This window comes from Vespa velutina, chromosome 3, assembly GCF_912470025.1.
Source record: "Vespa velutina chromosome 3, iVesVel2.1, whole genome shotgun sequence".
Classification (NCBI taxonomy): domain Eukaryota; kingdom Metazoa; phylum Arthropoda; class Insecta; order Hymenoptera; family Vespidae; genus Vespa; species Vespa velutina.
In genome coordinates this window covers 275,481-289,376 of record NC_062190.1, presented here as the reverse complement: position 1 = coordinate 289,376, position 13,896 = coordinate 275,481, and the positions used below count along the sequence as shown (strand labels likewise).

Sequence of the window (13,896 nt, the reverse complement as noted above, 5' to 3'; positions counted from 1 at the left end):
AATAAAGCTAAAACGATGATGTAGAATATAGAAACGATGCGTGTAATGCAAAACCTACGAGTGATAAATAAATAGCAATAAAAAACGGTATTACGTAAAAAGTATTGTGTAGGAGAAAGTTGTAAGACTTTTACTCTCATAATGGACGAGAACAACGTAATGAATATATAAAATTATTCCTTACTCTAGGAAAATCATGTATGTCTGAGGACTCATGAGACGAATAAAAGATTCGACTAGAGCTAAAAAAAAACAGTAATAAAAAGCTAGAAGCCAAGCAGGTACTTATAAATTTAAGTTAGAGGTTAAGACTGATTAAATAATCTCTGCGTGACGACGATGCCATGTGCGTCAAACGTGCGTGTTCTATAGTGCATTATACATGTATAGTTCTATCAATACTTCGAGGTGGTATCATATTTTCTTTCTTTATGCTTGTATCGTCGTTATGTTTGTAGATCACGTCACATTTCTTTACAATTGAATTGATCTAAGATTCGATGAATATTATGTGAATCGTGAAGTATATATTTATAATCTTTAAATTTGACTTTTTATTTAATAAATATCAAATCAAATGACACTTATTTAAACTTAATCGTTTCGATCGAAATTCAGTCATGTCAGAGCATTATCGTTATTTCTTTAATGAGTCTTTTTTTTTCTCTCCTTTCAGAGCATATTTACGTGTTTCCTTGATTCAGAGAACGAAAGGAAATTCTATATGTCATGGTCATGCCTTTTGTTCTACGCATTTCAGATGCTCAAAACGTAGATTTCGCGTATTCTATAGATATGGGTGTGGCCAGGGTTCAACCTGCTATTAGTAAATTCGTCTCGGTTATATATTTACCCTTCTCTCTCTCTCTCTCTCTCTCTCTCTCTCTATATATATATATATATATATATATATATATATATATATATGCGGTTTTTATATTTCTAATTCGTATCTTCGATTGAAAACATTAGGGCGATGAAGAGCGGACAAACGAAGATGCAAATCTAACATTTCTGATCAAAAGGAATTATTTATCCTATTCTTCGATACCATTATTATATTACTTCAGAGAGTAACGTTAATTAGGAAATGGTATAATTGGTAAATTAAAATTTACATTAAAATTCTTGGTTTTTTTTTTTTGACTCACCGCTGTCGGCGTAAGTCTCGGAACCGTAACCATCTTGAAGACCACTGGCCCATGTACCTTCGTACCTCGCTGTAGATGTAGTAGATTGTCTGACACCGTAACGTCCCTTGAATCCCTGAGTCCATTCTCCACGATATATCCAACGTCCCCGAGTTTCCATACCGAGGCCGTGCCTTTTGCCGTTCTGCCATTGTCCCTCGTAAGCCGAGCCACTGAAATAGGATAACCGAGATGACGATATTATCTGCAGATTTTTTGCGAAAAGAAAAGAACTAGAGCGCACGTCTATGTTCTTTTCTTTTTTTTTTCTCAACAAGAAAACCCGCCATATTTGTTACTCTTTCTCTCCCTCTCTCTCTCTCTCTCTCTCTTTTGTAAATAAGTAATCTTGTTAAACCTTAATAAATTATTAATAATAGAATGTAGATTAATCATTTTTAGTCTTTCGATCTTCGTTATTTCATAATAAATAAGAAATAAAAGAGTAAAAGTACGTTTTTATGTAAAGTATTATTCTTAGAAAACAAGAGGAACTACGGTTCGTTTAGTCTGATGTTATTTATACATCCCATAAACAATGGTGAAACTTTAATTAGCATGAGCAGTAATTTGAAATTAATTAGCAGTTGCGCCGCTGCACTTATGACCTCCTATTATTAAGATAAAAAATCCAACAGGACACTCCCGGTCATCTTTCTCATAGTTCAGTATTTAGATATAATATATTTTGATATACTATAATATTTAATATAATTTGCTAAAGTTTGAGAAATAATTGAAGAATTAATTAATTGTTACTTGACCATTACGCCGAGCTAATTCGTCCTTATCTCACAATCGAACTTTTATCTTTTTAATGAGATCTTTTTATTTTTATTTATCACGAAAATAGCGTGCCAAGAGAGGGTATTCTACTGTAGACGTTAAGAAAAAAATAATTGAATTTTTCTTTTAACATTTTCTTAAAAGAATATTATTTCAAAGGTGTATACGCAAAGGCTTTTATTTGAATCCTTATTTTTTTCATCCGCTAAAAATACAAAATACAACAAAATCGATAATCAAATTTCGAGAATAATATTTCAAAATCGAGAATAACATTTCAAACGCATTCTAATAAGAATAATTTTTTTTTTATTTCTAATGAACAGAAATCACTGGAAAGACTTCTTTTCAAATTCTTTCAGATTTATCAAACATTTGCACTGCCACAAATTTCAATTATTCCTCTCCAATAAAATTAATAAATATTATTGTGAAATCTTTTTTTTATTTTTAATAATAAAACGTTTACGATAGAATTTCCCGTTTTAAACAGATGTAAAAATCATTTAAATAAATTATGTAGCTCGGAAAGATTCTTAAAAGATATTTCATTGGACAAAGTTCTTCCATTTTCTACCGAACCACGATTTTTCCCTCTTCTACACCGTTGAGTTCATTGGTCCAATCTTTCTCGAGCACATTTCATTCGACAAAAAGCGTCACGACCCTTGTGCTTTTCTAGCATTAAGAAGAAAATAAACTGGCACGATATGCCAAGCTCAATATTACATTAGGGTCACCATTCGAACGTCGAATGTTTCTAAGCGATTTACAATCTGCCTTTGGCGTCGTTTTGATTAAGTTTAATTATGGAAAGAAAAAAAAAAAGAACTCAAAACAATGGAAAGTTCCTCTTAGCTAACGGAGTAAAATGTCGCTGACGACGAAACGATGAAATCCAGATTATTTGTTAATGTTATTACGTTTCTATTTTGAGCTATGAAAACTATATGATTGCCTATCAAAAAAAAGAAAAAAAAAAAAAAACGCAGAAAAAGGAGAAAAAAGAAAAAGAAAGAAAGGAATTATGAAGAACACGAAGAAAGTTATTTTGTTGGTCGTTGATCAATGATCCCTTCTTGATACTCGTACATATTAAACTATAAAGTTTCGATTGCGTGATGATTCGAAATGTGACAATTAAAATTATCGTTAATCGATATATATATATATATATATATATATATACATACATATATATGTTTATATAATATATATGTATATATAGTTCGTAGGATCAGAACGCAGAACAATTCCTTTTGATTTCATCTGAACGATGAAGAAGAAGAGAAACGAGAAGATTTATCAGACGCCCCCTAGGAAAACGTGGAACAACGACCTTGCTCCAGTTAAAACGGAAACGAAACGACGGATTCCCCTCGGCCTAGATACGACGCGAGTTTCTTCTTCCCCCTGTCTTCTCGCCCCTTCTTTCTCTCTTTTTATTTTATTTCTCCTTTCATCCTTATCCATCTCACGTTCTCTCTCTCTCTCTCTCTCTCTCTCTCTCTCTACTCGTTCTCATTCTCTTTTCTTCTTTTTCTCGACCTCCTCTCCTCCTTTTCTTCTTCTCCGAAATAAGGAGGAAGTTGGAATACTTTAAACGACGAAAGATTCTTCCATTAGCTTAAACTGGTTAATTTAACAACAATATCGTTTCGTTTTCAACATGATTTTTTTCAGTGCCAGAAGTTAAAGGGGTTATGGGGAGAGAGAGAGAGAGGGGGGGGGGGGGAGAGGGATGGAGGGAAAGGACGAACGAAAAAAAAATCGATTCGATTGTTTATATCTCGATCGTAATCTCATCCTTCTTTCAATCATCTACTATATCCCTTCATTTATCCATTTCATAGAATTTCCATTGAGTTGGTGTGCGTGACCTAACTGCTTATCTCGGACATTTCCCTGGTACGTACGTGTTTGTAGACGATATCATCTGACGTTGTACTACTAATTGCTATAAACCAACCGGTTTATACAATATGGTTAATATAATTTTCTCCGCGACGAGGAAAATACGTTTTATTCTTTTATTATGATTTAATACGCATATAAAGGCTCAAATATTGCGGTAAAATATATTCGACGTTAATCACCTACGATTCAATTGGTTTCATCGCGTTCTTTCAAATATACATTTCTTTCTTTTCTTTTTTCAACCCTTACTCGTCAAACATTTATCGAAAGTATACCTACAGAAAAAGTCTTTATTGTCTTTCCAATTCATTTCACAGAACGTAGTCGATCTCTTTCATTTCATTCATTAGAAATAAGGTCGATCAAGTAACGTAGTTTTTTTTTTTTTTTTGTCGATCGATCGAAGGTTTTTATCCATTATATCACGAATAGATCAGCTCGTTATTACCGTCGTTCTAGCCGAGATCAATGAATATCTATCGTTAAAAATACGAATTGAGTATTCACAGTGACAGCTAATCATTGATCTAAATATAATTAAACTCGGTGCGCATTCTTCCGTTCCTCGGCTGGTCAATTTCAGTGGAAGAAAAGTGATTGGCATATTTTTCAGTCGATGACTATAGTTCGAGTACGTTACTCGGAACGTTTAATCATTTGGGTCGAGCTTCGTCTGGGTAAGCTCGAGAAGCTTTTGATATCCGAATAGCGAACTTGAAATTCTTTTCAACTCTTAGCCCCTTTTTCTTTTTCGTCCTTTGCCTATTTCTCTTTTACGTACATTAAAAGAAGCTTTCGTGGAAGTTTGGATTTACAAGGAAATTATTCAACGTACGGCTAAACGATATAAACGGCTTGAGTCCTAATGACACCTAAAGCGGGAGAGAAAAAGAGATTTTTGTTGAGGATGAAATCCTGCTGACCCGGACGCGCTGTCCTTGCACTCTATGACCCACTTTCAGGATCAGAAGATTGGCCGTGTCTCAGGTATATAGAGAGATATATGTGTCAAGGTTGCTCATCACGAACGAACGCCTTGCTCTGGAACACGCTCGTTGCTGCTGTGCGATACAACGAGCATCATCTCGTCACGGATTTTACAGTATTTTGTTGAAATAAAGTTAGGCAACGAAAAGGAAGAGTACTAATTAAATTTTTAATGACTTCAGCGATAGTCGAGTAGACTTAACAATTTCCAACGTAATTAGAGAGGTCCAATGAGCATTGTAGCAATAAAAGCGTTTTTTAAAAAGAAAAATTTCTGATGATATCCTAGAGCGAGATTCACGAAGGACCGTACTCAGGTAAGTACGTTAATGTATCGAAAGACAACCAATCCTCCCAATTAATTCCTTTATCCTGTCGCGAGCAAGATGAGCATAAAGAGAGAAGGATCGTGATAGTAAACGAGTCAGATTAATGACGAAGATGTTAAAAATGAATTTTTCCTTTTTTTCTCCTTTTTCTTTTTTCTTTTTTTTTTTTTTACGAAGACATGTGCGAATGTTGACGAATAAAAGAAAACAAAGAGTCATACCTTGGCCAAGTGTAAACTCCAGAGACCTCGAAGCCGTAATGCCAGCTACCAGAGTAAGCACCCTGTCCTTTGGGTCCGGTACAAACACCGTGTCCATGAGCCTTGCCATCCTCCCAGCCGCCGCAATAAGTGCCACCATCGTCGAAGTCAAATCTACCACCGTTCACCTGTGGCCTCGAGGTAGCCGTGCCAGTTGCACCAGGCTGAGCAGGACTAATACCACCTGTTTGAGGCAATTGGGCACCACCCGCCACCCCGTTCGGTGCTCCGGATTGCTGTTGCTGTTGTCCAGACTGTTGCTGTTGCTGCATGTCTCGTGGATGTCGTACGCACCGTCGTTCGTCTCTTCAATTTCGTCGCTTTCGTTCTCTTCGTCGTCTTCGTCCACTTCCTCTCCTTCTTCTTCTTCTTCTTCTTCTTCTTCCTCTTCTTCTTTTTCCACTCCCCTCCCCCTCCTCTTCTCGCTCCTTCCTCGTCAGCAACGTCCGTATACTCCCCGTCTCCTTGGACGTTGCTCCATCCTTCTCCACCTCCACCACCACCAACACCTATTAGCACTAATACTACTATCGCTATCCCCTCCTTTCTTTCTCCTCTTTCTTCTTTTCCTTTATCTTCTTCCTTCTCCTCCCGAAATTCGCCAAATCCCTGTTGGATCACCGAACCAACCACCCGTTGATCCCTACACCTGAGAAACACCTTTCTTTCTAGCTTCCCTCCCCCCCCCGCCCACCCCACTCCCCCGCCCCTTTTTCGCTATTACTTACGCTCGATCGTTGTTCTGTTTTGTTGTTGGATCGTTTCCTCGAATCTCGACCAATTTTATTCTATTCGAAAAAGTGAGAAAATTATATAACAATAAAGCGTTGGATTCGCCGATTTTACAGTATGGGCCCTCGCGATCAGATGGAGGCTATTAATCACGCGGGAGAAGAGCTCGAACGAAATCATCCTGATCATGAGAGATTATCGAATGCGATTTCCAATACGAAATAAGAGCAATCGATCCGGATAGAATTCGTAAATGACAACTATACGTGTGTATGCGTGCTTGGGTGTTTAGGTGTATGCATGTGTGTATGTGTTCGCGCGCGCGCGCGCGCGCGCGTGCGTGTATATGTGGGGTGTGTGTGTGTGTGTGTGTGTGTGTGTGTGTGTGTACGCGCGCGCTCGCTCGCGCGTGTCTGTGAATAAGTGTAGATCGAGAGACGGAGATTGGCCTTGAAACGTTTCGAGACACCAGAATCGATACGACCGAAAGAATCTCTTTCTCTCTTTCTCTGCGAAACAGCTTCTTCTTATCCTCGTTTCTACCATCCCCAATCTCTCTACCTGTCTTGTTACGAAGCCCCTCGAGCGATCCAACCAACGTACCCTAACAACTTTTAATATTTTTTTAACGAGTTCTTCGACGATAAATCGTCGCTCACTCACTCACTCACTCACTCACTCAGTCACTCACTCGCGCACTCTAACACGCGACCAGGCTCTTCTCCTCTCTTGATCCCTGATCGAGATCACGAGGACACCTTGTATCCGATTCTGGTCTCTGTGACACCTCAATGATCCACTTTTAACGCACACTAAATCTTTTCTCCACCTTCTCCTTTTCCTTTCCCTAACTTTCTTCGTTTTTCGAATCCGCGAATCGATACCGTAAGAGGATCTAAAATTTCCTTCGATCTTATCGAAGCTCGACGCGCCTCGGTAGCCGCTGCTGCTGCTGCCGCAGCCGCCGCCGCAATTTCGCTGTTCGTCTGACGCCGTTACGCAACGCTTCTATAAGCATCCGTGATCCGCTCGGAATGTGCCTCTTTCTTTCTCTCTCTTTCTCGCTCGCGCTCTCTATGTTTCTCGATTATCTATATATATACATATATATATATATATGCATATATATATAATATATATATATATATAGATAAATATATATATATATGCATAAATGTATACATATATATATATATATATTTTTTTTTTTATTTTTTATTTTATTCACAGCATCTTCACCATAAACACCACCACTTATTACATAAAAATTACCTTTCGAACTTGTTATATTCGACGAAGCTCGATATAACGATAGATTATAAATTTTCTTTTCTTTTCTCTTTATTCTTTTAAAACTATTTTGCTTTTGGGAATGTATACTAGGAAGCGGCAGGTGCGTCAACTGTTAATACCGGCATTATGATGAACGTCACCGATCTTAGCGAGGCTAACTATCTTGCGCGCGCTTCGCGAAAGAGAGACGGACGCACTTTCTTCGCGTCGAAGACGACGGATGACGAAGAACTGAAAGCTCTTGGCCGAGGGAAAGGGAGAGAGAGAGAGAGAGAGAGAGAGAGAGAGAGAGAGAGAGAGAGAGAAAGAGAGAGAGAGAGACGGTATCGAGACGTGCCAGCAGCACCACCAGCATCGGCTACCGCCGGTGCGCCGGTGCGTCGTCTTCGTCTCTTCGTCAACGTCGTCGATGTTGGATCTTACCAACGATCATTCGTTCGTCCGTCCGTCTATCCGTTTGTTCGCTGACCCGTTCATCCATTGAAACCGATTCAAAATTTCTCTCTCTCTCTCTCTCTCTCTCTCTCTTTATATTTTTCAGCTGCGTTTTTTATTTTTCTCGTAATTTTATTTTTCATTCTATGTTCTATCTCTATCCCCTACTTTTTATTCCTCTTTTTCAATCTTACTGTCTTTCTTTCTCTCTTTCTCTCGCACAACACACTCACTCATACTCGCATTCACTAGATTTCCCTCTCTCTCTCTCTCTCTCTCTCTCTCTCTCTCTCTCCTAGCTCGGAGCTTGGACTAGCTGACTAGGAGCTTCTATTTTTATCATGGGGTGGCGAATTGTTCCCCACGCGAGGCTCCACGAGGCGGCAGCAGCTCGGACCGAAGGCGCAGCCCGTTGCTTCGGCCGCACCAGAGCGCCGCGCACGACGACGAGGATCGCCAATGCGACCGGGTTCAAACCAATTTATAAATAGTAGGAGTTCTCGTACTCGAGACGCGCTCGGAAAATCGGCGAGAATGCCTGAGAATACGCGATACTACTCTTCGTTCATCTACGATTATTTCCTTTATCTTTTTCTCTCTCTTTCTTTCTCACACACACACACACACACACACACACACACAAACACAAACACAAACACACAAACACACAAGCATATATTCGCGCATAAACACCCAGCCCACTTTTTAATACTTCTTCTTTTCTTGTCCATAAAGACCGATTAAAACGATTGAACTAAATGAAACTCGACGGAGTTGTTGTTTTCATAAATAAATTCGATTAATTATCGAGTTAAAAGAAGCGAGATACACAATGAGTTTGGCGGAATTACGAGAAACAACATATTTTCATTTTTCATCGATTAAAACGTACTCATGAATGGAATTACTTCGGACGGTTCTCATTATGTATAATATTTCTCGATAACGCGGAACCGTGCAACCTGATTGGTAGAATATTTCGATTTCATTCGATAGATCTCTTCTCGTTTCCATGAATTTCGTTAAATATTTCGTTATATATTAATGACTCATCCATTATACAATTATAAACCGCAAATGTGCTCCTACGTTATATTCGTTGTATTTAAGTTTTAAGTATTACACGCACAGGACTTCTCTTTCTTCTGTTTTTTTTCTTTTTTCTTTTTTTTTACAAGAGAAATCAATTAATCGATCCTCAACTATTAATATACGAAAAAATAACGTCGAAGCGAAGCATCCCTCCCTCCCGATCTCATCTCACTCCATCGCTCTCTCTCTCTCTCTCTCTCTCTCTCTCTTTGTTTCTCCGTCGTACAGGAGATACAGGTGGATAGGGAGTAAAGACGAGAGTAGAAAAGGCCATCGAAGCGACTACCGACGTTAATATGTACACGTATACGTTCGCTTTATTAAAATAAACTCGAAATGATTGACGGAAGGTTACTTTACTTAGCCGAGAAAACGAAACACCGTGTTATCTTAATTTGTTAAAATAGATTTACAAAACATCCGATGATATCCTTCCGTAGAATACGCCATTAACGTAACGTAATCACCGAAAATTATTTCGAAGCACGTTCGAGCCGTGTTATCACGATTTTTCGTATATTCGTCCGATTTGTCGAATTTTTTTTTTCAAAATTTCGCGCATCAGTGAAGAGGCAGAAGGAGATAGGCATCTGTTGTCTCTTTTTTGAAACATTCGAGCGAAAAGGAAGAAAAGCCGAAATAGAAAAGGCCGTCGGAGAAGCCGACGACGCGCTCGCTCTACGCACGTATTATTAAAATAAACTTTACGCGGTTCTTCGGTCCCGAAAAGGTGACGAGGTCTGTGCCAACCGAGATAGTTACGACGATTTTGCACGTCTCTTTTTACGATGCATGATCGTTTCGTAGGCGCAAAAAGAAGCATCGTCTTTGATAAAATCTCCGGGGTGGTCGGGGGAGGGGGAGGGGAGACAAGTGTTACCCTTTCTCCCCCGACCCCCACGAAATGAATATTCGAACGATCCGGAGCAACGTGCGCGAGAGCGTGCGCCACTGACACAGCTGACTACCGATATCGGCCCACGCTCCTTGCATATCGTCCCACGAAGGCGAATATTAGATCACGAAAAATAAACAGCACCTTTCTTTATGTCGACCTTCGCCCGCGTGCTTAGGACATGATTTTACGCATAGCGAAATATCCGAAATCATTGTTTAGTCTGTTATTCGCCGGTTCTAAGAAAAATATGCTGCTTTCTTTTCTTGCTTTTCTTTTTCTCTCCAAGCGATTCTGAAAAAGCGAGAAAACTAATGCGATCGTACTAATCACGATTTCCGTTTCTTCCGCTATCTCTTTCTCATTTTTCCCGGTGAATGTAATTTGATGACAAGAAGAAACAAGAGGAATATTGACAAAATAATTAATAACTTTTGTGATCGGTATTATCAATGAAATTGATACTGTTCCTTTCTTTTTCTATAATGTTAATAAGAATACACTTTATTCTTTCTACGCGTACTGATTTGTATTTTTGTATTTTACTTTTATATTACCCATTAGCCGAATTAGCTTATATCGAGCTTAGAACGAGTAGTTCTTTGGAACGAGACCACATGATTGCAATTCAAAGACAAAATCAAGAGATAATCCAATTCGTGGACGATACTACTTTCCGCGAAGCAGACTTTTGCTTTGCCTCTGGGAATGAAAACGCGTATATACGCTCACGCATAAATATCCTCACAGTTTCGAGACTGGAGCACGTTCTATAACCCATCACGAGTACCCCACGAGGATCGTTCCTCTCGTTGAAATTGAAAAGATGTGTTTTAAGATAAAATCGAATGGGAGTTGCTCTTGAAAATGAGAACAAATAATAAGATTGAATTTTACGTACCTATTAAATATAAAACGACGGCGCTATGGATGAGAATATTCTTTTCGAAAAACGTCTTTAAATACGTCAGGATCGATCGTAAACTTATTTTCACGATTTTCACTGGCAATCCCCTTTGATAAGAACTCGTACCATACGCATGTATCTCCTTTTAGTCCCCGTGAAAACGGAAAAATTTCACTCGATTGTATAAGCGTCAGACAATCTCCGGATGAACGAAAATTTTTGTAATTGTCTTTTATTTTTCTTATGAAAAGCAGAGACTGAATCGTTGAAAAATAAACACCTTTCGATATGATCACTTCACATCACTCGTTTAAGAAGCGATTTTGAACGATTACCAACTAGTTTCTTACTCTTCCCTCGAACGAAGAAAAATATTCAAATGGATAGGTGGTAGACGAACCGACAGTTTAGACATACCTACATACATACATTGGAAACATCGATTGAAAGTTGAGGATGATTTCGAAGTCGAGGAGAAAAAGAATAGCGTAAAGTATTTACAAACTGAAAAAAATGCGTCCAGTCACGCGTGTCAGCACGCGTCATATCGTGGGAGGTAACACGCGCGTGTACTAGAGCGTCCTCGAGAACAATTCTCGTATACACTTCCGGGCGATCGATACGGCTCGGTTGAAGTAACACGTGCAGCGTGCACTGCTTTCACCACTTGGCCATTCTCTCCCTCTCTATCTATCTCTATCTCTCACCCTTTTTGATTTCCTCTCCTTTCGCTGAACCAGTACGAAGAAGACGAAGAAGAAGGAGAAGGAGAAGAAGAAGAAGAAGAAGAAGAAGAAGAAGAAGAAGAAGAAGAAAAAGAAGAAGAAGAAGAAGAAGAGAAAACACGATTGACACGTGTCCCTATTTTGTCGAACACTTGTGTCTCATGGAAAAGAAAAAAGAAACAGAAAAAGAGAGAGAGAGAGAGAGAGAGAGAGAGAGAGGAGGCGGGGGAAGAAAGTATAGGTTCTTTCTCTCACGCATGCGAGAGAGCTTGCGCGTAAGCTCGTAAGCTTTCAATCGAAGAAGAAGAAGACCATTACTTCTCGTACCGTCCGTTATCAAACAAGGATCTCGATTGTGCCCTTGCGTTTTTTCATTTTCTCTCTTTTTCTCCCTCTCTCTCTCTCTCTCTCTCTCTCTCTTTTACTCTTCCTTTATGATTCTCTCTTCTCTTTCTCTCTTTTTTTCTTTTATAAATTTACTTATCGACGCACTCGCGAGCTTCCTGTCGATTTATCCTCACTTCTCGGTCAGTCGGTCGGTCCACGTTCACGGCGTCTCCTTCATTCGATGCACGTTTATTTCTCTCTCTCTCTCTCTCTCTCTCTCTCTCTCTCCCTCTCTCTCTCCTTCTCTATCTATCTCTTTCTTTCCCTCTCTTTCTCTCTCTCTCTCTCTCTCTCTTTCTCTTTGGCTCCTCGCTTGCTTACGAGCAGAGCGAAGGAAGAGAAAGACAGAGATATGGTATCTATCCTACGTCTATCTGTATCTCTATTTCTTTTTTTTTCTCTCAATGGTGCAACCGCGAAAATTCGCTCCCTTTCGCCGTTTCTTGAGACGCACCGTAGATACGGGAACGTGCGTCAGGGTGGTGGCATGATTGCGACTATCCACCTCGCCGTGGCACAACGTCGGCGCTGCCCTCGCCGCCGTTCGACGCCGTTCGACGCCGTCGCGGCGCCCCAATGCTTCTCTATCTCTCTTTCTCTTACTTTACATAGGACACATGCGCTGTTCGATAACAACCAACCGCTTGCTTCTCATCTACACTTTTTCTTCTTCGTCTTCTTTTTCTTCATCTTCTTCTTCTTCTTCTTTTTCTTCTTCATTTTATGTTTCGATACTTCTTTCCCATCATCTTTTCATCTTTCCTGAAATATAATTAATATCGATTAAATCGTTATCTTCGAGTGTTTACGAGCACGTAACCCTTTCATAAAGACGTTGTTTCTTTGGATGAAATTTTTCTTTTCTTGTTCATAATTTTCTTTTTTTTTCTCGGAAAGAAAAAATAGAATCGTTGCTTTTCGAACGGGACATTCGAAAGAAGATTTCTAATATTGCATAAAAGTAACGATTTTGAGGGTAGAAAATTGCTGACAATTAATTACATTGGCGACACTATTTACCAGAAAATCGAAGGCAACGACTTCTGTAACGCTCTTCGTGAAATTCAATAGATTTCTACTAGCGACAAGGGAAACAGGTCACTCGTTGCTCCGACGTCTGAAAGGAAACTCTCTTACGAAGTTCGATGATTTGTCCCAAAGCTATCTTATATAAATTGCTCGAAATAACAGTGGCAGATCCATCGTTTTGATCGTGAAAAATTTTTCGCGCTGGAAAACAACAGAAAAACATATTACAAAAATCCATTAAACAAATTTACTATATTTTTAATACAAATATATTATACAAGAGAATATAATTGTAAGCTTTTTTTAAGTTATTAAAAAAATGATATTTTCTAGTTTTACCTAGCTCTTATACAATCCAATTTTTGTAAATATTTTAAAATAATGTTTATTCGTGCATTTTGCATCGATTTTATCATCAGTCGATCAATCATTACGGCTAATAAACAATCGTCTAATTTGTTTATTTCTTTTACAAGAGATGTCAGCACTAATCGATTATTAGTCGCGAATGATATCGACGGTCGGTCATAAAGCGACCCTTTTATAAACGTAGATAATCTCAATCGATAAAATATTTCCTTGTCGATAAAATCTTTCTTTTTACTTTCCATTTTTACCTTTTTAATAATAATTTTCATTGATATTATTTGGTTATAAAATTTAATTATTTACACTTGATATCATAATGTCTAACTATTTTGTTACGAATACAAAAGATTGTTATATTTTCAAACGATTCGTCGCAAGGAAAATGTCAACAGCAATAGAAAAATAATTCATTAAATAAAATAATACGTTTGACAAATCGGTGAATTAATGTCACAATTAAGTGTATCATAATGTTGACGATTGAAATGTAATACGTTTCAACGAGCGTCGTTTAGATCGAAATGAGACAAATGATTAAGATAGATTTTAAAAGTGATCTGTAA

The 13,896-nt window shown here is 38.5% G+C and overlaps 1 protein-coding gene across 1 annotated transcript in view; it reads right to left on the bottom strand.

The window, feature by feature from the left end:
- LOC124947888 (junctophilin-1-like) overlaps window positions 1-10,754 on the bottom strand; it is a 29,059-nt gene extending 18,305 nt beyond the window's left edge. Inside the window, exons 1-4 of the mRNA XM_047490638.1 lie at window positions 7,474-10,754; window positions 6,198-7,292; window positions 5,431-6,118; window positions 1,152-1,363 (exon numbers count right to left, since the gene is read on the bottom strand). Coding sequence (XP_047346594.1) covers window positions 1,152-1,363; window positions 5,431-5,741 — 523 coding nt within the window. The 5' untranslated portion in view covers window positions 5,742-6,118; window positions 6,198-7,292; window positions 7,474-10,754. The remainder of the gene's footprint in view (window positions 1-1,151; window positions 1,364-5,430; window positions 6,119-6,197; window positions 7,293-7,473) is intronic.
- Window positions 10,755-13,896: the final 3,142 nt, after the last annotated feature.